This window comes from Arctopsyche grandis, chromosome 1 (genome assembly GCF_051622035.1).
Source record: "Arctopsyche grandis isolate Sample6627 chromosome 1, ASM5162203v2, whole genome shotgun sequence".
Classification (NCBI taxonomy): domain Eukaryota; kingdom Metazoa; phylum Arthropoda; class Insecta; order Trichoptera; family Hydropsychidae; genus Arctopsyche; species Arctopsyche grandis.
Window position 1 is genome coordinate 29,588,430 of NC_135355.1, and position 25,922 is coordinate 29,614,351.

Genomic DNA, 25,922 nt, shown 5'->3' on the forward strand with positions numbered 1-25,922 from the left:
GGCGATACATAAGGTTAGATTATTTTTGTACGTAAGTACTAACAGCAGTACGTGGGATACTATAGAGACATCTATGGACAATCAACAAGTTTTTTGATACACAGAAAATTTGCGAGAAATGCATTATGTAGGTAGCATTTTATAAGATTCAACAAATTCGAGATGCTAATAACTAAAATTTGCGAGAAACCGATAGGGAGGATCCCGATTTATTGGATCCGTCACAACAGTTCTGCTATAAAATTCGAAAAATTCTAACAGGAGATGGTAGATCTGTGTTTTAATAACCAGCAGCGTATTTGACCGGAACTTGAACCCACGACCTTTACCAATGCACTACGCTGTGGCTATTGTGTTATATGCATTGCATAAGCAGGTATATTAAAACTTTACCCTTAAGAAATAATTTGATGTGACGTGACAGGTGGATTTTTCTCCACTAGGAAAAAAAATAATAGAATGTTGTTTGTCGAAATAATAGGTTAGTTGCTTTTTTTTATTTTAGTAATCATGTTTTGATTTATAATTATTGCTTAGGTACTTATCGCAATATAAATGGGTTGTTAAGATTATCTTCACTTTCTTTGAAGTACCCACTTCAGTACTTGACATTTAATATTATTTTTTCAGTTTTTGTTTTAAACTTTGTATATACGTGTGTTATATGTATGTACACTACTTTCAGGTCTGATTATGGTGAAATTGGTATGACTTTGATTTCACCTTTCGCGGTGGGCGTTAAGTGGTCGTAAACCGTCTCTTGTTAAAAGCCGTAAACGCGTCTTGTTGTTGTTACTTGTTCTACGTTCAAAATGTCAAATGTTAAAGAACAAACTTTTAAACGAATCTGGAATAAGATGATGCGATTCGACTTACATATCTATGTAGGTACTAACTAGCAATATATATTCTGTATTTGATGAAGTGATGTCATCGAATATCTTCGGTCGGATCTGGTATATATTATACATAATTGGTTACCTTCCCAGTGGCGTATCGTAAATCATTTAGTCTGAAATCAAATGGGTCATGGCCCGCCACTGTAAATGGGTCACAGTACTTCGACCCAATAGTGAGGCTCAACACCAAATTCATTACTAAACTGTCTCCGGCACACTTCACCCCACATTTCAATGTTATTTCCTTGTTGGGTGATGACCTTATGACCTTTTTATGCGTATCCGTTTGCTCATCATCTCCACATATGATATGTATATGAAATTTAATTATTTGTTTTTTTTTTACAGGTAAGACAAATTCTTGGCTTTCATTCTACCGTTTATCATGTGAGTTGTATTTATAAGTTACTAGTGGTTTTACCTGGTTTCGCTCGGTATTTGTTATATAAACCGCTTAAACATGGCTAATCTAATAGTAAATATTTGAATATTCATTTGCTTTTTTTTATTAAATTTAACGTTTCGGATTCTCCGAACCAAAAGTTACATACCATTCGAAACTACATATTAGATTGAATGTTTTTCGGTTCATTTCATCGACAGAAATATTTCTAAACATGTTCATTTGAAAAATGAATGTTTTTTATTAATATTAATCTCTAAATAATGTACATGTAGATTTGTTTGCAATATTGAATAGGCGCATATTATCTTTTATTTGCTTCATTGTTTACATGTATTGAATCAAATTACATTCGATTGTTGCGTCGTCGCAGATATTTATCGTCAGGACTACTTGTTATTCAGAAATAAATCTTATCGGAGTTAAAGCGTTTTATGGTTCTCTCGATATTTTTATTGGTATATCTATTATTTTACGATTTTACTACCAGCATGTGACATTTTTTAATTTATTATTTGATGTCACATCTGTATATGTATGTATATGTATATAAAATATTTACCAGTGCTGTGGAGTCGCTTCAAAATTTACCGACTCCGAATCCGACTTTATCTTATGATTCGACTACGACTCCAATTTTAATGATTTTAGTAAGATCGACTTTTCCTGCCAACGCATAACATTTTTAGTAATATAAATGATAGTGATTTTCGAAACATAAAAAATTAAATTAATTAAAAAAATTATATATGTAACCCAATTTATTGAATTATTGGTAAGGAAATTAGTATAATTAAAAAGTAAGCACATTTTATACTTCATGTGTATGAATTTCATACACAAATCAATTTAATAAAAAAAATATGACGGAAAGAAACCGTTGACAGTTGACAAAACACATTAAAATACATCCAACTTAATTCATGGTTTTTATAAAGAAATTATTAAATATCAATTTTTAGTAGATGTACTTCAACAAAATGACAGACTAGTTGATATCAACTTAATACTATTTATTAAAGAAAATAATAAAAACGAGTATGAGAAATTTTGTTTTTCTAATTTGGTTTTAATTTCTTTAATACGCCGAAATGCCGTCGCGCCAAAATGTCGGTGTGCCGAAATGACGGCGCGATTTTTCGTCGCCGAAATATCGTGGTATCAATATATGTATGTATGTATATGCATGTACTAAAGACTAGACCAGTATAGTATAAGTAAGACAATTTGGATGGCAAGCAGTAATTTTGAAATTAGTGGTAATTCGATAGTTGACATTCTTTTCTACGATGTACATATATATTCTATCATCATTTTCGGGAACGAAATGTTTATGTACTTTCGGTAATTTAATTATTGGTAGTAATTGGACGGAATTGTATATGAATTATACCTTCCCATTGCAGTAAAATTTAGTCCAGCTCGGAACAAGACCCCTTCCTTTTTTATTGTCACACATTCTAAGTCCCGTGAACTGGGTGTCTGTGCATCTCCTTCCCACTTTGTGAGTGGAAGAGAGCGAAGTGTACATGTTCCTATCTGTGTATCTATTATAAGCATATATAGATGTATAATGTTTACTGAGAGTGGTCTCGTAGCTTCTGCGTAAGTACAGAAATAATTCATGAGGGCATTAGAGCTCGTCGGGAGCGTTTCCTAGAAATTATTTAATGCCATATAAATGTGTGTCGGCGCGTGCTAGCGTTTTGCGCGCATATTACTACCGCAATCTTGTTCCACTTCATCTTAAATGTATTATTTTTGTTTCTTGGTTTTTCTCTTCAATTGTGTACGATTCCGCTTTTCAGAATACAATCTGTGTTTTTATCAAAATTTAGCCAAGTTATCAGTAGAGGTAGGATAGTCACAGTGCTATCCATTGTTCCATTGTTGTAAATCCTTTGTAAAAAAGGTTCGGCAAACCTTTAACAATGCATTTACAACCTTTGAACATTACGCGGCACCTTCTGGGTCCGGTGACTAGTTATCAGGCTATCAACACTCTCATTGTGTGACATTATCTCTGCATTGTAACTAAATGAAAAACTTTCTAGGCTCTATAAAACTTTTTCGTAGCAGTCTTTTTTATCCTAGAAGATATTGATAGCAAGAAAAAAAATACTTGTGGCACATTTTCAGACGGGATCATAAATTTAAATGTTGTAGAATTGATTTTATACTGTTGATACAATTATGTTCTGTGCATATTATAATATCAACTGTCGATGCATTAGAAACCGGAATTTTCTAGTCATTTATTATTTTGTAGATTTTTTTTGACGGTCATCGACACTTTATATCCTGGTCAATATCCTCGGAAATCGTCTGCGCGGATTGGTCGTTATTTTTTTACGTCTATTTGTTTGGTAATCTCGGATTCGATTACAAAAATTAGCTTTTTCAATTACATGCTTATATTTCAACCAGAGTCAAATTCTGCAATAGCACTTAGTGTATTTATTGCTCAATCGGGCGTGTCCGTTATTAATAAATAAATCGTTGAGCTATTGCCAACACTCTTGTCGCTTATTATCATTGAAATTAATATATTTTATCGCACTGAATATATTCTTCTGCAAAAATATATTTGAATGTCTTGAAACTATACGTCGAAATAAGCGGTCCCGTTTGAACGACAATGTCCACAATCTTTACTATTATGTATCGTATAAAATATATGTACGTATGCTTATATGCGAATTCGTTTATAGAACAACTTGGCGACGTAGAATTGGAACGAATCGATAGACTCAATTTCGTGTTCAATTTTTTTTTCCAATTTCAATTACGTCAACTCAGTTTTGTGCAAACGCTGGGAGACACGTCAACGTTCGCTGATTTTGCCGAGTTCAAGATCATTCGAATTTGATTGATATTGTGAGTGTTACCGAATTCATCATTGCCTTCGGTGAATCACACTCTCCTGTCCCCCCCTTCCCATGAATTTTGTCTGCTTCATTGTTCGCCATTCTCCAGCGTAACCCATAAACACGTCATCGTCGTCAAGGGCCCACAATTACCATTCATTTTCCCCCACACCGTTTTGGGAACTTCCCCCTAATAATTTCACCCTCGATCCTCTCAACCAACGACTGGACGAGTTTCAAGGCCGCTGGGTGCTTCATACGTTTCGTACTTTTGCGTAAAAAAGTCTCCCCCTCGAAGCTTTTCCGTTTCCGTCGTCTTGAGCAGGATGTCATATTTAATGCGTCATTATCGCTAATTAATGAAGTGACTACTTGCTTTTGTTTAGAGCGATAAATTAATTTGTCTATCGAGTATAAGATAGCTAAGACTGGTTTATTGCGATTCATTCGATGCTACTTCAATGTGATGTGATTTTTTTTTTTTTGAAGGAGGTACTATTAAAAATATATTAAAATATTTTGTTCAAAGAATTATTATTAATGAAAACGCACTATGTAGTATTATTTCTCATAAAATATATGTAAAACAGGTTTTTTAATACAGCCATTCACCATCCACTGCTGGATGAAGGCCTCTCCAACACGCTTCCACTCGTCTTCGTTTTGCGCAACTCTCATCCATCTCACCCCACAAGTTTTCCAAATTTCGTCTACCCATCTGCCCTGCGGTCTTCCTTTTAACCCTTTGCATTCTCTCGGGTACCATTCTAGCACTTTTTTTGTCCAACTTTCATCCATTCCTAGAGGAATGTGAAGCCACGTGTCCCGCCCATTGCCATTTCAAGCTCTTCCCTCTGTCCACTGTATCCACTACCCTTGTTATATTTCTCACCCACATATTCCGCTTCCTGTCTTTCCTCGTTATACCAAGTATACAGCGTTCCACCCTTCTTTGAGTGCATCGGATGTATCCATAAGGCTGCATACATATGTATGTATATATCGAAATGAGTACCTAGTTAATTTATCCATTTTAGTTTCAATCAAATATCGAAAATTTATCATAAAACCCGTTTGAAGTCATTTCTTTCGACTATTTTACATACTTTATGTATGATTAGAAATTAACTTCAATATACACAATTACTCATACGGGATACGTTTTGCTTATTTTATTAGTTCTGAAGCTTGAATGATTCATTTCCTTATGATTTTTTAAAAGCTTAGCGTCGTTGAATCATTGTTTCGTGTCATAATTATTAATGATGCAAAACTGGTTTATATAATATAATATATGTATGTGTATAAGTAAGTTTTATTATACTATTTTTTATACGAACTCGTAACAAAATTCGCTTTCGATCGTTCGGTATTGCTTTGATCAAAGTTTTAGTCTATTTTGTGGATTACTCCGATTAATCACTATCTTATTTCATTTATATCAACCACATTGAGTCACCCGTTTACCATACATGTCTTATCTTGATTAAAAGGTACGGTTCTGATGATCTAAATTCCGATGTGCATACTGCACATTCTCTAAATTGAGATTACGAGAAATTACGTATTTATATTTCGATGGCTTTTTGTTTGTAATTTAATTTATTACATACATATTGCACTGAAGTAGTTACATTTCTTGTAGATTATTCTTCAAGACGTCACAGTATTAAGACACCCATGAAATTTAACATTGAATGGTCTAGTTTCTTCTTGTCTCTCCACCTGGTTCGTTTGATTACCATGTGAAAAGAACCCCAGGTTCTTCTTTATCTCCAGCTGGTCCCTCATTCGCCCGTTCACGCACAATTCCCTTTCGTTTATTATTACGCTTCGCTCATTTGCGCAAAGACTCGCCTTCAACTCCTTACGCTTCTCAATGCTGTGAATGTTTTACAGAAATCTCCAAAGGTCTTTTACGGTTTAAATAGCGGCTGAAGTTACTAAACTTGCATTGTACGTACATACGTACAGCCTTTGGCTCGTTTTACCAAAAAAGGAGTCCCGTAATGATGACTCCTCGTGTTTTCCGTTCGATTATTTTATTTCGCTATAATAAAAGAAAAACGTTAGCACGTTTTGACAGTGTGGCTAGAATTTCAACACCGACTTTTATTATAATCAAGCATTAAATAATAAATTAATAACTTGAAATTCTCAATTTCTCTTCTATCAACTTTCACCGTATTTGTTATTATTAAAGCTTGTGTGTGTGTGTGTGTGTGTGTATATTTTATGTATTTATATTTCCACATCATATGTATGCGGAACAGAAACTGTTGTAGGTTAGCAGTAGAAGTCTATTCATTCAATTTTTGTGAATTTTGTGAACTCAACTTGGCAGCGCATTTTCGTATCGTCACGTTTTTCAAACAAAACATTTTGCCATGATTCGGTTCAGAGCTTGACCCTTTATATATGTACATATTTTATGTACTTACATCGAACAGTAATACTAAGTTGATAAATTCCGTTTCGGAAAAACCTCAATAGTAAAAGTACTACTTCTGATTGAGTAGAACTTCTAATTGATTAGTAGATATTTAAAAAATAGCATTTTATACAATGTATCATATTACATATTTAAAAATTTGTTGTGTATAATTTAATCCAAAGAAATATGAAAAAACCAGAGAAAAAAAGAGAGGTACTACTTTCGGTCGCCTTAAAAATTTACATCGCAACGATAAAAATTTAATTAATCGATAGGATTAACGGTATCCGAATTATCTCCAATATATGTATGTACATAGACGCAAATGCGCATTTTTTAAAAACCATGAAAACGTGACCAGTGACCGATTCTGATTACAACAGCCAAAATCTTAAGGTCGAATTTTTATCCGATTACAAAACTTCAAAATCATTTACCGCTTGAATTATTTATTACGTTCAGATAATGAAAAATTGGGATTGAAAACCAATCCTTGTGTTTGTAGTGAAATATAAAACTGGCCCAATGGATAGATACATAATAGTTCGAGAAAAAAAATTGCATATAAAATTCGCTAGATAATTAATTATGCGTATTTTAAAGCAATTAATACAAAACAAATCCGACTATTGATTTCAAGACTAACTCACAGTAATACTATATTTTGAGTTGAAGACTGGAAAAGCCAAAAATCTGTATAAAATTTGCGCATTTTTTTTATATATCCCATAAACGAGAAGAAACCAACAAAAATCATTGTCATACTATTCGAATTCAGTGGTTGGTGATTACGATTAGTCTCCGCTCCGGTAAGTAAAAAACGTGCTTTATTTTGTTGCTGATTGAATTCGCTATTTCATTGTATGTAACTATCAGTATGCATGTGGTCAGTTTAAAGTATTGCGTAAATAACATATGTAGATAAGTTCAAAACTATAGCAATAAATTGATACAGCAAATAGTCTGTGACGTTTAATGCTCTATTTTGTTCATTTTTTTCTTGCAATTTGAATAGTAAATATATTTTAATGTTCTTGGAAGGGTAGACTTATGTACATGCAGTGCACCATAATAGCTCGAGTTTATTGTAAAATCCATCTATTGTATTTCAGAAAATGAAGAAATATTTTCCAGTTCTCGATATTAAATTTGTAGAGTTGAAGGAAAAATAAATATGGTGGTTAAATTCTCCCTCTGGGTGCATCCAGTGCACGGTCGAGTAGCTCCCGTGTTCCCATGACACAATGCAGACGGGTTCGATTCCGAGAACCACAACACAAACACACACATACCCTTCGCATTAAAATGCCATTTATTTACGCCGGGTGAGCACAAAAGCAACCCACCCCCTCCAACATACGTGTCCACCACAAGAAGTTTAGCCCGAACGACTCTGGTACATGAACCAACAGCTGAAGCTGGTGGTTACTAGAGCATTTGTCATATGTGATGCATCTTTCAATAAAATGTGCTTCGTTTCGTATGCATAACGCAACTGCTATGAGTTTCTGTCTATATGTACGTATGTATGTACCAAGTCGTGGAACGTTTGGTCGCGATTTTGCCAATGCTGGTTATTTGCTTAATTTCCACTCTCTGCGGAAAAAGTGGCTTTGGTCTTTCTGGCACGGTGTGATGAGAGCAGAAGCTGTGTGTCTGACGCGAAGCAGTTTGACCACTTTTGTGTGTTCAGTGGCCGGTGTCCGGTAATACTCTTCGATGTCATATTCCACGCCAGCGTGTGGCCTCTAAAAGTCTCCCATAACGACTTCATCTTTGATCTGTCCAATGCGGAACTCGATCAGCTTCCGCACTTGCTTGGGCACGACATTGATTTATTAATGAAGTCAGTAGTCGACAATCAAAAGTAAGTTATTCCTCAATCGGTTTTCTGTGTTGTTTGATGTGTACTTTGCGAAGCTACTCTGTTCCGTTCTTTCAAAGCTCAGTTTCTAAATCTGAAAATATCAATAGAGCTGTCCGCCACAGTCCCTACAATATGTATTGTGTACGAATCAAAAACGAAATGTTACTGTCATTATGAAACTAATATTAGTTTGATATGTACATATATTTCAGTACAAGTTTAGCTTTCAAAACTTTCTATCTTGCTGCGATATATCATATGTAATCAAATGGTAGTATGAATGCTTGAGCGGATACGTTAATTGAGTTCGGAAAGTCAAAATTATATCTACTCATCTTTCTAGTGAGTAATATAGTGTATTCTCGATTATCTGGGTGCGGATTATTCGTGCTTGAAATAAATAATTTTATTATTTTAATTTCAACGAAAACGCTTGCATCTTCAAAAGAATAGTGGATATAAATCATGTGTTATAGAAATGCATCAGGAACTAATAAAATGAAACTTGTAGAAATCGGAAAGGCAAAAACAAACCTGGATCGCTTAAGGGGACTGAAATAAAAATCTTATTAAAAGATTATTATTAAGTTATAACCAAAAAGGAGCATGGATGGATAGAGAGATCTTCGAAGATTGGTTCAAGACTAATGGTTTTATGTGATTTTTTTAATAAAGTAAAGGGTTGACACAGAAAACAGTATTGTTAATAGATAATGCTCCTTCTCATTCGAATGAAACTATAATCTGTGTATTAAAAACAATCATGTTTCTTATGATAGCTAAATTTTTACTGCCTAATATTACTAGTCCAATTCAACCCATGGACCAAGATGACATATCAATGAAACTATTAAATTAAACTATTCGAATGTGAAATTAAACTATTATATTAAGCTATTCTAATGTTAATGATAATAAAATCTTGCTGAGGGAGATGATGACTTGGTCAATTTCTGGAAAAAAGTTCATTTATTTGATGCTATACACGGAATGGTAAAATCTTGGTCGTAAGTAAAACCAATAACACTGGTTCAATCATCGAGAAAGATTATTCCTAACATGGAAATAGATTTATCGGATTTTGAAGAGATCGAGGCAATACGTATCTGAAATATACAGATTAATGGAAAATTTAAAATGCTTTGAAAATGTTGATCGGGGAAACATCGACGAGTAGTTTGATCGCGATTCAAATGATCCGGATTTTCAATGCATTGGTAATGAGGATTTCGTTTCTTTATCAAAAATTGATTGTTCGGATCGTCCGTGTTTTTCAATCATCCTATTTTTCAATTGCAATACATTAGCAAGGATAATCGAGAGTACACAATTTCAATACTGCACGGCTTACGCGAAAATATAGCCGGGTTTTGAACACAATTCTGTTTGAAATTTTCGTACTTGATTTTGGAATTCTCGCCAAGGAATCTGATCGATTCTGTCGATTTCGATCTCGTGTAACATCATAATTGTCGAATTGCAACACCGCGCTTCCCGTCACGAAAGCACGCCACTCCCAGCTACGTGCTTATTTGTCGGTATATGTGTATATATCATACTTACACCCAACTAGTGTATGTATGTATATGTTCACAATTGTGTACTGACGACCCGTTAACTTACCATGGCTCACACGCATCTTCATCTCCGACTTCCGCACCGACCGATTTCACTAATTCCAATTAAGGTTGCCGCTCGTAAATACATTCTTCGATATATCTATATACATATATTGTATGTAGCCTCTCTCGAAGCGACGCGAAAGGGTTAATCTTTCGATGCAATACATGCATATTACATATGTACGGTCAACGTTTACTAAATTATGCGACCCCCTCAACCTTGCTGTTAATTTCTCGCAACAAGACGGCCTAATTTCACAGTATGTATTTGGCTATACATATGTACTTGCACAGCTCGTCATTTACATATGTACATATATATTTATATGTACATACATACATACATATATATTTATTTCAAAAAGGCCTAACATGTAAATCCCAATGCGCCTTCCTGGCCAATCACTCGAAAAACTGAAAAATTCAAAATTTGCAAGACATCGAATTCGAGACGATGTAAACATGAGTTTGGCAAGATATAGGACATAGTCGGCAATTTATTGGAACCTTTTCAATGAAATCAGATGAATTGGAAAACTGTGATAGGAAACAATCGACTTTGGAGTCACATATCCAAAGTCTTGCCAGTACAGCCAGGGATTGAACCCGTGACTACATAATTGAAAGCATTAAACGCTAACCATTGATCTATGATGCTGGTTTGTTGCATTGTCTTAAATATTCATGTATCAAAGAACTTTTTATATAAAAATTAATGTTTGTTCACGGTTAAAATCTACAGTTTTCAATTTAAAATCACTAAATTCGTCATACATATATGTAGATTAAATCATGGTATTCTAATTCGGGCAGTAGACTACAAAAATAATTTCTGAAAATTCCTGAATATATTTCATTTTTTTTTATATTTCACACAGTCGAGTAACGCCAGGCAGTATAAAATACTTCACTACTACATTGTATTAAATAAAATAAAAAATCGTAATAAATATTTTGACAAGTATAACTTAGTAAACGATATCAGATATCCGGTGACCCGAAAAATCTATGCACGACATTGCCGCTCCGACAAGGCCGCGCCGACTAACCGCTCATAACAATTCCGCGCAGAAGGATGCCGCCAGTGCCGCGCCGACTACAAAATTCATTTTAATTTAATAAAATAGAAGTTATTTTTTAAAATAGAAGAGAATAAGAGAAAAAAAGTCTATTTGAAAATTGAGAAACACTGGATGGAAGATTCGTTATCTTTAACTTTATGCAAGCGAATGCAATTATTTTAAGTACTCAATATATTGAACAAAGCATAAAACTCGTAAGCTTTATGACGGTCTCGGGAAAGTTAAGTTAAGTTTTGTCGACATTTACTTTACATATATTACGTTATAGTTCGGTGTTTTGATACCTTTGAACAAACTATCTTATAATTTTGTGGATAGTATAAAGCCCTCTTGGGCTCTTTCAAAAACTTTTTTGTTAATGTTGCGCCCACATTACTGATGTCTAATTATAAGTATATTTTAATTTTTTTGGATATAAAATACAATATATAGGAGTTTACTTTTGTCCTGCGCAGGATATGTCGGCGCGGCATTGTCGTGGTGCCCAAATATACATACATAATGACGTTTTTGTGACTTTTTGCTTTATACAATTGTTTGTAAGTTTGTATTATCTGATCATTCATTTTAATTGTATGTATGGTCGCAAAATTTGCATTTTTCGCCTGAATCTATAAAAATGTTCTCGAATTCTGTAGATCCAGACTTAAATTGACTTTAATCCAATAAAATCCTGTACACAATTAATAATACATATGTATAAGAAAGTTTCCTTCGTGTTTGATCATAGTAGAAACTTATTTTGACGTATTTGTTTATTACTGCTGTATAGTTATTTTACTATTACGTATTTTATAAAAAAAATACCGTATATTATAAGTAAAGCCCGGACCCTGAGGGGGCCGTTTATTGTTCAAATGTTGTAAATGCATTGTTAAAGGTTTGCCGAACCTTTTTTACAAAGCATTTACAACAATTGAACAATAAACGGCACGCTTCCGGTCCTACCTCTAATTATAAGTGTACTAGTTGTTTTACCCGGCTTCGTTCAGTATTTGTAATATAAAAAGCATCAACATGGCGAATCTAATAGTAAATATTCATTTGTTTTTTTATTAAATTTATTTGAATCGAAATAAATATAATATTCAATCATTTGCATTGTCGTCATAGAAACTTTGTTTTGTTTACGAAGTTCCGATCAAAGAGATAAAACATACTTAAATACGTACATACATACAAAGTCTCCTTCGAAATTATATAATAGATTATAATGTTGAGCAAGTCATATATAGGGGGGGCGATAATAGATTTTGTGAAATCATTTTTCTGAGGAAAATAAATAATAAATACTTTTTGTGGTTTTTGTTCCCTATGTTTTTGAATTTTTGAAAATGAAGGGTGGGCTCAAAATAAGTTTGTCCTGGGCCTCAAATTTTTTTTTTATAGACTGATGTTGAGTAATAAATGCAGTTTTGGAATCGCTGATATGTATGTATGCGGTTTCGTCTCGTCCCAAGGCGAACTGCAATTGAACCAAGTCGTCGATCCGATGCGATAAAGTCGTATGTAAGTAAGTAGGTACACGGCATTGAAAAGCATGAACGTGTCGACAATGGGTTAAAAATGATCTTCAGTTTTAGTGCGGTAGAATCTCTCGCAGGTTATTATCGTCGTTGTGATACAGTCAGGATATTGTGAGGCGGGTCTATTGGGTGATTAGGGTCATTATAAATGCATTTATCATGGTTGCCCTACCGCATGGTGGCAGCATTATAACTGGACGACGTGAGCCTCTTTTTAGATACACTGTTTGCCAATATGGTCATTATGGACGTCACAGAACGAAACTTACATTAGTAAGTAATGTGCGTTACATACATATGTATAGCAACAAGTGTCAACATTTATATGAAATTGAGATGTTTATGTTTGTGACAATTGTACAATCTACTCAATTTTCTACAATAACACTCACATGCTAGAAATAATACGGTATAAAATTTGAAATTATCGAAAAAGCAGTCGACAGTAAAACCAGGTTATCTGTAATAAATATGTATGTTTCCAAGAAAAACCGTTCGCGTGCAATCACCTTTCTACGTGGAATATTTATCACGATTGCTCCAATTCGAAAACATTGTCGGTACACCTTCCACACCACTTATATTGTGTTAATAAATTAAAATAATACCGGTATTGCAATTTTAAAATGGCGCTTATAATGATTTTGCATTCTGGGAATGTCGGTGAAACGTTGAGATTCAATTATTGATGCTTTTTTTGGTTTCAATTTTACTACTTAAAATTTCATGTGGCATTAAAAATATTTTTAATACTTCCACGTGTATTATCTCTCTTGTGCTGGACATTCTGAAATGTGTGTAATTAATTGCTAATCCAAAGTTCTCATGATTAAAAAATTGACAAATTTTGAAATAAATCTTATGTCAAGGAGTAAAAACTATTGAAGTTCGCAATGAAACGGAGAGAGCCAGAATGACAGAAATGACTAATTCGTTAATTGACAAAAGCTAAATTATTTTTTTCCACTTTGGAATTTAGACGGATTCTGCTTTTCAGATAATTTATATTTTCCCATAATGCCATTACAGTTTTAGTTAAATATTTTGTTCATATGTAAATTTATACATTATAAATTTTAAATCATATTCAAATAGTGGTGACATTTTGGGTAGAGTGGTTTTGTCAATTTGATGAGGAACCGTTTCAACAATTAAATCGAAACCCGTGGCTGTGCCCCCTAGAGCTTCGCCCTCGGCGCCTTTGCCCCCGGGGACTTCGAATCCTTTGAATCGAAAAAAATCGAATTATTTATTCGATGACGTCACGGATTTACGACCCAACGAACGAAGGTTACATACATACATACAAAGTCTCTTTCCAAATTATATATTAGATGTGTGACTTCGGAAGTCGACAACATATGTAGGTACTAATTAAATTTTTTTGAAACGTGAAGATCCATCTTTGTATTTCTTGAACACTTTTATCAGTCGAAGATAATTCCATATTACGGACGATAACAGTTGTCAAAATGTGAAGAGGATACGTTTGAAAACTACTAAGATATCCACTGCAGAACGAAGGGTATCCTTCCACATTCCAGTTTATTACGCTTTCATCCCTTACCTTCTTCTGCCTCGAGAAAAAAGAGGAAAAATACTGGACTCTGTACCTTTCTGAAGATTTATATTCTCTAAAAAGCTCACTTTTAGTCTGTGAAAAGCTTTCGCATTGGTATAAAGTGGTAACGATATACGTAGCGTAGGCAGGTCTTTGGTACGAATCCCCGACCGCCCACCGGCCGTTTAAACGGCGTTAATCAACCAGTGTTGGGTCGCTCTCGCTTTGTTCTGCACCGGCTCTGGTGAAAGGTCTGGCTTATTATATTGCACAACTGCACGTCTAGACAACACTCTCGGATTGAATTCTCAATCAGAAGCTCTCACTTTTGCTCCGATGCTCTTGTCACAGTCAACTTTGACCACGCAGTGGCTACATAGATTGTAACAATCTACTAAAATTGTTGTCTTAACACTTTATGACCCGTTCACGCCTTTTGGCGTGATTTTGAATCCAACCGTTGTGAACCGTTCACACCTTTTGGTGTAAGGATTTTGGCGTACGAACAATACGCCTACTTCGTCATCAGAAAAAAAATTGCAAATTTTGCAAATTTATTGAAAACTATGTGGCCCCTAGGCTAGGTTTAATGCAAAAATGAGCGGGTCTCATTAGTGTTAATAAAGACCTTACCTTTGCTCAATCTAAATGCATACATATATTTGCTTCAGTAGCTTTCTGAGCATTTAACTCGTTCAAATATAAACATACATTACGCAAAAAACTACTATGTTGGGAGATCTTGTTGAAATTTAAACACAATGGGCGAAAACACACTGAGTGGTATGGGATGCCACGTCCTTGGCTTGTAAACATTAGGTGTTCCGTGACTGTAAACAGAATTCGAGTGTAGTTGCACGTGCAGAATGCATAGGTTTGGGAGGTCGCACGTTTATGCATATCCATATGCAACCGACAAGTTTCTACTACTTTTCTTCAAATATGGGATTCACCGTTATCGATAATTGTCAAGCAAGGATAAAATATCACCGAATACAATCCAGGGGGTGATTTTTGATACTGTTTACCATATGTATTGGCTGGATGCTGTGTTTTTTCGCATGTTTAAAAGTATCTAAAAAAATCGTACCACATACTACTTGTTTTTTTTTTAAATATTCATTTAATTCGTTCGTACCAATATATATTAATAGGTACCAATGATTTCAGGTATATCTATGTTATCCAGCACTGCACGTCAACAACTTGAGACAGTACCGTATGGAAAAGGCTACTTCTATTCATACTATACAGTATACATCACCGCCCATTTTCGGCACGTTCATACTAGTTTAGGTCAAGCCAAATCGGCTTACAATATACATTACAGAGTGCGATGATAAGGCGCAATATTATTTACGTCGTAGCACCGAGCCAATATTGTCACAATATGACGTTTTTGAAAATATTCATTTGCGCATGCGCACTTTCTTTACTAAATGTGTACTCGCTACTATGACGTCTGTTATGTGTGAATATTTCCACAGTGACCAAATAAAACCTGGATCTGCTTGATAGGTTTCGGTGAAATGTACTGCTGTATAATATGAATAGATCGTGTCGGTTGGTGCTGTTTCGGGACGCAACGTAAATATTACGGAATGTGTCCATATAGAATTTACTACAGAATATTTTTCGTACTGCTGTTTATGTGCATTTGCCGGTATTTGCTGTGCTAGTATAAATGAACCTTTTAACAGGAAAATAATACGGAACTTACACAATTTTAACTGCTCAATTCCAATCCAGACAGCTACCTTAATTCAAATGGTCACGCATTAGTCATAAATACAAATAAATCAACTAAACAGTTATGTTCACTCGCCCAAATAATGTTATAGTGTCCAGCTGGTTTCCAAGGAGTCATAAAATGCTATTTGCTTTATGTTTTACTTTGATGCAGAAGCTTGTAGATATAAATAAACAACACTCGCGAATAGTTTTGTCACTAAACCGTCTAACGTTCGTTTCACACTTTTTCACACTTGAAATAAATATGATCCTTGATCTAGAATTTTCGTTTATTTATTATGGAGGGATTATTGATTACATCGATTAAATAAAATATATTTTAATTCATAATAATAAATAGCACTTTGGAAAAGATAAGTAAAATAGTTGACTTAGTTTTCTATATTTATTATATGGGAATTATTTTGATTAAAAATAAATATAATTTATTTATACCAATTAAAATACCGTCTCACGTTAGAGCCGTGATAATGAACCTGTGGCTCGCGAGTCGCATGCGGTCTTTTTATGGTAAAATTGGATACTTAAAATAACCAAATTTGATTCCATACTTATCGGATTTCTGATAAAATATTGTCGAAATAAACATTCAAAAACTCAAAAAGAAATTCCGACTCATAATTAGATAAATGGAATGGATTGATAATTGAATATAAGGTTATCTTTGGATAGAACATATTCTTATTTTATCTCAAATATCTGAAAAAGTAATAACTTTTTTTATTTTTTCTTCATTTATATTTCATAATAAAATGCTGCAGAATTTTTAATTTTCTTAGGATGAAAACAGACTGAGTGGTACGTGATTCCTATTTTTAGTTACTTTTTAACATGCGAAAAAACGCAGCACCCCTAGTCCATATACATATGTACCTTCATGGTACACCGTCCCAAAAATCACCCTCTGGAGTGTTTTCGGTGATATTTTATCCTTGCATTTATCCTTGCTTGACAGTGATCGATAATGGTGAATCCCATATTTGAAGGAACTTGTGGTTGCATACGGATATGCATACACGTGCAACCTTCCAAACATATGCATTCTGCACGTGCAAGTACACCGGAATTCGGTTGTACTTGCACGGTCACAACGGGAAACCAAGGACACGTGATGTCCCATACCACTCAGTGTGCTTAGTGGATCCAATGGACCCTTGTATCCGATTGCGTTGCAAAAATTTGTTTTTTTTTGACGAACGTGTAAGTCTTAAAATGTTTTATTATAATAAACAAATAAGGTAATTAGTCAATAAAGGAAGTAGTAGAAGTAAATTAACCAATTTTTTCTATTATTATTGAAATTTAAAGAGGCAAGTGGGTTCCGTTGGACCCCATCTTATCCGGATTAAGGTTTATCTTATTCATTTTTATTTTATTTATTACATCAATTAATCATGCACACTCGCCTAACAGATTGCTCCAAAGCGACAAGTGTGCTAAACAGATCAAGTCTCAAGAAATTATATATATTTAATACATAATTATTACATAAATCGAAACCATACATTACATCATTGGTCAGACATTGCAAACATCGTATACAAGACGATCAATAAACATCATACACAATACGATCAATAACATTTTCATGTAACAATACGGACGAAAACAGCGCGGAATGTGGTATGTGGAACGTCGACAAGTTCTCCTACATTTCTTAAAACCGTAATCGATCATTGTCAAACAAGGATAAATACAAGGGTACAATTTAACACACCCACTTTTTTTGGACGTTGTGTACTGAGCATCCCATGAATTTATTCAAGGGATGCCCATTTTCTTCGCACGTTTAAAAGTATCTAAAAAAAACCACGTACCACGTCCCGCCGTGTGTGTTTTCGCCCTACGAATTTATATACAATAAACATCCACAGGCATCTATGGATAGAAACTTGGCGAAAGCTAAGATATAATTCACAATAACTCACGATTTCGCGAGAGAACTGGGGAGGGAAAGCCAATTTTGCAGGAATCGTTTCAATGAAAATCAGAAAAATTGGCAAACGCTGATAAGAAACGACCGACCTGATTACAAACCAAGGTCTGGCCAGCAGCAACCAGTGTGCCTCGAACGGGTCTACCTCACTGCACCGAAAGTGAAAAGGTCGAAAAAACAAATACCGGAAGGCAAAGATCTTAAGTCGAAAGATCAAAAAAAAGGGTGCATGGTAAACGGTACATGTATATATAATATACATATATCAGCGGTGAAATTATCTCTCTTTTTGTCATACAGCCTTGTTTAATGTGCGTGCGCAGAATACAGGAGGAAAAGCCTTTTTTCCTCTTGTTCCTATTGTATCCTGCTCGCACAAATTAAGTGAGGATGTACGACGGGGGGAGAGAAACGTTTACCGCACGCCACTGATATATATACTAACCATTTTTCATATGTATGCATGGTAGACGAACATTTTCGACTTACGGTCACCCGAATCGAACTCACAACCACTCTGACCATAGCAAGACATGCTAATCACTAGTCCATGCTGCTGGTTACAGATGTACATATGTATTACCATAATTGTTGGATAAACGAATGCACGTGTGTACTCATCTCGTCCCGTGCAGTAATCCCATGCTCGTTTCTCGATCGTGAAAAATCAGCAGCGATAAGAGCGAAATAATGGCGGCATCCGGCAATACGAGGAGACGAAGGAGAGAGAGTGCGACGCCATAAAAACGAGTAATGGCGTCGATATCGATCGCTTACGCGCGAATGTGATAATCTATTAGAATAGTCTGGAAAGTGTATGTAAACGTATGTATGTAAGAGTGCACACGGTTAGGGAGGGAGCCCTCTTTACGTATTTTTGTGGTGTGGGCGTCGCGTGACGTCAACGTGATTTTATAACCGAAACGTAGTACGTACGTATGCAAGTAAGTAGTACATATGTACATACGAACAAATACCTACGCAGAGCATCTCCGAGAACGGGAACATTACCAAAAATAAAACTCGACCCGACCGGCATTCTTCACGTGCTTCGGAAGCGATGGCCCCCCAATCGAATTTACTCACATTTTGTAAGACACAAGTTTCTTTACGCTCATTCGAATGCTATGAGTAAGACGAGTATTTGTTGCGAGCAAACAGAACCAACCAAGTAGACCTCGGCTAAGGGCGCATCGCCGAGTGCCTAATTTTTGAGCAATGTTATATGAAATTTTTCATTTAAAACGGACACATACATACATACAGCATAACAATACTTTTTTCGAAACTGTTATGGGAACGAGTTTGAGATGGTATAATTTATAAACAATTTTGATGTTTATATTTTATTTTCCTAAAGAAGCAGTTTGTGTTAACGAGATCTATGCAGACATGTTTTGAGATGCATGATGCAAGAAGTCTCGAACACAAATTACTATTTACAGATACAGGTTACCAGTTCGGCAGTTTAATTACAAGTCTAATATGTAATACTAGTTAGACAGTTCAATCGCAAGTTTAAGGAGTTCCTTGTTAAACGATTTAATCACAAGTGAGGCTCAATAGATCTAACATGAATTACCGCTCGAGTTAGTACGTTTAGATTAAAAAATATATATATTGAGATAGAAAACCAATCCTTATGAATGTGGTGAAATAAAAAACTGGCCAAATAAACGCAACATAACACGGAGAAAAAAATCATATTTTTGACTTTTAAAATTCGCTAGAACATTAATTATAAGTATTTTAAAACAGTAAAAAATCACAATCAATAGAAAAAACATCTGACTATTGATTCCAATACTCACTTTGAGCACAACAAGCCAAAAAAACTGTAAAAATCGCGCATTTTTTTAAACGCTCATATCTCGTAAACGATCACTAACCAAAAAAAATCATTATCATATTAGAATTGAGTGGGTCAAACTTAGTAAAGATTGGTTAGTCTCCGATCTGGTAACTCAAAAACGTGATTTTTTGTTGCTCCGTATTGTTAAGTATTAATTTGTAACTGAAACATTCACTTATCGAAACGCGTCGAGAAACGGGAACGGGAACGGGAATTGCATGCGTTATTGTACGATGGAACGATGGAACTTTCAGGATTGTTTGTATACATTTATTGTATACATGTCCGGGAAGCTTACTTTGAAAAAAAATCGGCCAAAAACGGGAAAAACGGGAATGAGTGGCATTGCAACGCAATAATTTTAAATAATTTCGCGTCGCAACATGCGTTCTTAGGGTAAAATAAACAAATAATTGAATAATTTCAAATGTATTCCCTGTCTGTGTTTTTCCGACAAATGGGAACGGGAACGGCAACGGGAATGGGAATTGCATGCGTTATTGTGGCATTGCAACCCATGCCGGGTTCAGCTAGTAGTAGATAAAAGTTAAGTAGATAGAATTGAACAGAATATGTCTGGAAGCAACAGAGATATTGAAAGTTTCATATATAATGAGAGATAGCTCTAAGAGAAAATATCAATAATTTTAAAAATGAAGAGTACGTTCAAACAGTTAAGATTAGAATATACTTGAGGTAAAAGAGTATTATACATATGTAAATACATAGATCATACCACATAACAAAACATTGGCACCAAAAAAGTTTCTATATATTTATGTATCCATCATATATTAACCCCGACCATAGGTGCCACTATAGGTTGCCCAAGGCGACACCTATGATCAAACTTTTGTACATTAGTACCAATTACCATAATTATACAAAATATGAGTTGAAAACACTGTGCGACAACCCTTGCCACTTAAATCTTCCACTGCGGAAGCCTCTCCGTACATATGTACATATTCATATGTAACATGTACATATTCCTCTTCCCAATTCATCAAGTAAAACTAAAGAGTTGATTGCAGTGCGTCTAAATATTGCTGCTGCTTCACTCAATTCAACCTGGAAGGTCGACTGTCCCAACATTACATTGTCATCTTCATCGCCCAGTATTGCAAATATACGATCGATAACAACTAAACTGCTAAATAATAATCTCAAATGTTTTTCAAACATTATATTATGAGATTATTGATGCGAATCAACAATCGTGGAACCTTAAGATTTTATTTAATCTTACGACAGTATTAAATTATTAAATGCAAATCTTTCAATATTTTTATCTACTTACATATTTACGTGGTAGTAACAATATATTATATTTACGAGAGCAATTGAAAGAAAACACATATTTGATATCTATTATCAAATATGTATTTTCTATAACGAATAAAGCTTGAAATCAAACCGATGTATCGTATGGCATGGCATGGTATGTAGCTTAGAAATACACTAGTGCTGAAACTTAAATCCTATCAAAGTGAGCTCGATGTTGATCTAACTCTATCACTTACTGTATTTTACACTTTAGATGATAAATGTAATACGATGCTTTATAAGCTGATATCTACTCAGTGCCGGCCTTACACCCAATAGCGCCCTCGGGCAATTCTTTCTAAACACCATTAGAAAAAATTATAAAAAACGGATTACCATCCTCCTTTTTCCGGGCTTGGGACCTTGCTACAGTATCAGGCAATGTCAGCAAAAGCATAGCAACCCAAATGTTTGGATACAATTCTTGTAAATAGAGTGGAATTTTACCTTGGCCTTTGTTTGAAAGAAAGGCTTTTAAATTGATAAGTTCATTGCTAATAATAACAGATTTTGAATTCGCGGTTAGCTTAATTTGAAGATCGGCTCTTTCCACTAGATTGTTTACAAAATACAAAAACGCCATATTTTTGGATATTCGTTTAACTGTTCAAATCTAAAATAATTTTTTTAGGAATATAATTGTAGGTACGTAATCAGCTAGAATCTTCCAGAGATACATATGTATATTGAAGCTGAAAATATATAATGTAAACAATCTTCGGAGAATATCGAAAAAAGTTTGCCATGTTACAGAAGATTTCGCAGCGTAATATAGCACAAGATTTAAATTGTGGTTGCCACAGGGAAACGTTAATTAAAATACAGAAGGGAATGCGCATTCAATCAATGAATAGAATTTGCCGAGTACAAATGTTTGAGTTTAAAAAGTAAAGGCGCCTTTGGCGCTCTAATCTAAAATTTTGTAGGGCCTTTGGCACTCTAATTTTAAATTTTAAAGCGCCTTTCTCGAATCGAATAGCGCCCTAACTTATTCTGCGCGCGCACATTAACACGGGAGGAAAAGCATGTTCCTCTTGTTCCTGTTGTATCCTGCTCGCGCAAATTAAGTGAGTATGTACCGTTTACCATGCACCATTTTTTTTTGATCTTTCGACTTAAGATCTTTCGATTTTCGATCTTTGCATTCTGATATTTGCGTTTTCTGTAATTTAACATTCTGTCAAATCACGGAGACCGTTAGCCTTCATATGCATTTATGTACATATACTTCATTTTATTCAATTTGTTGAATAAACCTTTAACTTATCTTAGTTACTATTCACGTATCACTTATTTTAATACGATTGTATTAAAATATTTAAAAACGAATGTCTTTTAAATAAAATTTTATACGAAAAAAAATGACAATGTTTAATCGTTTTTCCTAGTGAATTTTAGTCACAATTTTCGATGACGAATTTAAACACATCACAATTTAATACATACCTATGTCTGATGTACATATTTGCTTTATATAGTACTAATGATTTTACCGGGCTTCGCTCGGTATTTGTAATATAAACCGCTTAAACACGGCTTATCTAATAGTAAAAATTTTATTAAATTCATATGAATAGTTTAAATTTATTTGAATTTTCATTTGTTTTTATTAAATTCAACGTCACAAACAAACCCGATTTGCGGAAATAGTACACATATTATTTCAGACTGGCACTTACAAATCAGAATCTATTTAAATACTTTTTGTTTGCACCACAAGCAAAATTTTTAAAGAAAGTTTATTTTTAATAACCATTCTAAAATTATTAAATTTTGTTCAGGTTAATCCGAAATCTTTTTGTAACACCCAAACTCTTCACAAGCTAATTAATATAGTTGTTAGTAATTCTGTTATATTTTCCTAGTTACATAGTTTGTTATGGCTAATGGAAAGCTATTTTCGGAACTGTAGCCTTTTCAGGTTAGTTCAAATGGGCGTGTTACATTAATGATTTATTTTGGATGTCATGTAATTGTGAAATTTAATAGAACTTCGGTACGTATGTACAGATTTTTTTATACAAGATTTTATTTCTTGCCATTTTAATAAAATATCAAATATAAAATGTTGATTTTTTATTATTTCGTAAGTAGGTACGTGTTTTAATGCGACAAGTTATTGGAATTGGAAAAGTTTAAAAAGGGATTTCTTTTTTAATATGGGGCGCTGAAAACCAAAATAAAATAAGTGTTTCGATGGAAATTGAATGATTTATTCAGTCGACCTGAATCTGCTTGTATAATATGATACATTCTTATTTATGTAGTTCCAACACTCGAATTCACTTTATACCAATTGTATCTGAAGAAGTGGCCACATTCAATACAATCCTTCCGTTATTTGTATAATACATACAAATAGCTCGTTATCTGGATTTATACCGTATACACTCCCATATATACAAAATCTTAATTTAAAATCCCTTTAGCATAATACAAAATGTTATTGACAAATCAAACCTGTAAAATTTAACTTGTATTTAAAGGATAATCACAGCATGGAGCGTTCAACATATTATATTATAAAAATTACACGTCGCATTACAAAGCGACAGGACAGTAAGCAAATAGCTCTTAGATATCTGTTATCGATGCTAATTTAATGACATTTTATCGTTTGAGATCGTTACATGACCCATCTCGCTTTATTTTGTTTCATTTATTAACCTTGTATATATTGTATTCAATTGCAATAGCTTTTTAACTAAGCAAATTTTTGATATAATACAAAATTTTAAATTGACATCACTTATACCTTCTTATAGCATTTTATAAGTATATTGAATTACATAACTTTTACATTTTATGAATCGAAAACCCCGTTAGTATCCCTCCACATTCCACGTTACCAAATATTTAATTCACCGCCAATTGACGGGCTGAAAACCAGACTGGTACATGTGACATTTTTAAAAAAAGCTGGTGTAATTGCTAAAATAATAGCATTTCATATATGGTATTATTTTAACACTTAAACCGGATTTTTTTTAAAAATGTCACTTGTACCAGTCTGGTTTTCAGCCCGTCAATTGGTCATCATAAAAACTCCTATCGCCTAAAAATATTGCATACACACAAACGCCTGTTGCCGAACGTCATCAATATTCCATTAATTTAAAAGACCGGAAGTTGAGCGTTACGCAAAGAGATCATTTGATAGCCCAATCACATTATTATTACGCAAATATATATGTACTTATATTGAACTTACACACGTGCATTGCAAATAGACAAAAACACGTTTTTCCACGCCATAATGTTTACGATTTGCGGGCGATGATAAACGGCCTACGGCCAGCCGCTATATAATTAAACCGATCGGCTCTTTATCGTATGCACTAGCTGCGATAACTCAGTGTAAACATTGCACAATAATATTATTATATATAATATGTACCTATGTATTTGCTTAGGTACAATTTTCTCTTCAAGTATTTTGTTGTCTTGGAATAATCATGGTGTGGGGAAACTCGCGACAGTTTTGTATTATTTCTTCTTTTTGGACGTGTAGAGGAGTTTTTGATAGAATGAAACACGCAGCGAGTGTTGGTAGAGGTAGTTTTCATAGCTCATAATGAAACACGGACCTAATATTTATACCCTTTGGATAAAAAGATCATTGGTCGATGGATCGGGAGATCTTATTGGTTGTTGTATATCGAACGCAAGATCCGATGATGATGGTAAAACAACGGTCCACGAGCACCAATTACCTAACCTCTACGTTTCAGTAGTATTGATTTGTTTGATAGGTTTAAAAAGTTTAAAAAATACATAACTTAAATTTTATTAATAACTATATCAATATTATAAATGTTAATTTAATTATAACAAAATCTTAAGAGGTTGTTTAATTGTAACAAATTGTCACAATATTACATATTTGTTTCTGCTTGTTTGAAATAAGTTTACTGATTTTTATGACGTCACTACAAGACGGAGAGGCGTTTGTATTTCAAGTTGAGACCAGTACCGAGTTTTTATTGCTGTGACAGATGAAACTTTACTTTCGCACTTGTTGAAAATTTAATCAAAATGCATAATTCCCTTTCTAGGGCAGTTCGCGAATTTAGCGCAATACCAAGGCGAAAATTGTCATTCAGAATAGTATACGAATTTCTTAGTGTTTTGTTTTGATAGTGATGAGTCTAAAGCCCGGACCCAGAAGGTGCCGCGCATTGTTCAAATGTTATAAATGCATTGTTAAAGGTTTTCCGAACCTTTTTTACAAAGGATTTACAACAATGGAACAATGAGCGGCACCTTGGCTATCCTACCTCTAGTGATGACGTATGGTGGAGAAACTAGGACATTGAACGCCAAAATGTTACACAAAGTCCAATGCACTCAAAGAAGTGTAGATCGCTGTATACTTGGGATACGGAAAATGGACGAAAGTTGGATAAAGGAGGTTTTGAAATGGTAGCCGAGAAAATGTAAAATGGTGAAAGGAAGAGCGTAAGCTATGTAAATGAGTGGATGAAATTAAGAAAATGTGTGAGTTGAGTTGCGAAAAACAAAGACGTATTGGAGAGGCCTTCATCCCACAGTGAATGGTGAATGACTGACTGTAAATGATGATGATAAATAATGTCCAGATTTTCTTTATGTACTAACTTAGAGTTGATAATGTTTTGGTCAAAATTTGTAAACCGGAAGTAGTATTTTTTTTTTTAAACAATATTTCATTATTTTTATTTTTTGATATTTAATGTGTATAATAATTATAGTGATAAAAAAAATAATAAAAAAAACGAACAAAATCCGACAATCGGAAATAGAAATTTTGTCTTAT

General features: G+C 34.1%; 2 protein-coding genes across 2 annotated transcripts in view; both read left to right on the forward strand.

Moving 5' to 3' along the window:
• The window catches only part of LOC143910669 (uncharacterized), an 81,533-nt gene extending 79,380 nt beyond the window's left edge, over positions 1-2,153 (forward strand). The window contains exon 2 of the mRNA XM_077429249.1: positions 1,248-2,153. Within this exon, the coding sequence (XP_077285375.1) occupies positions 1,248-1,303 (56 nt within the window). The 3' untranslated portion in view covers positions 1,304-2,153. The remainder of the gene's footprint in view (positions 1-1,247) is intronic.
• The window catches only part of Hers (Histone gene-specific Epigenetic Repressor in late S phase), a 224,163-nt gene that overhangs the window by 137,054 nt on the left and 61,187 nt on the right, over positions 1-25,922 (forward strand). The gene's annotated exons all lie outside the window — the stretch shown is intronic.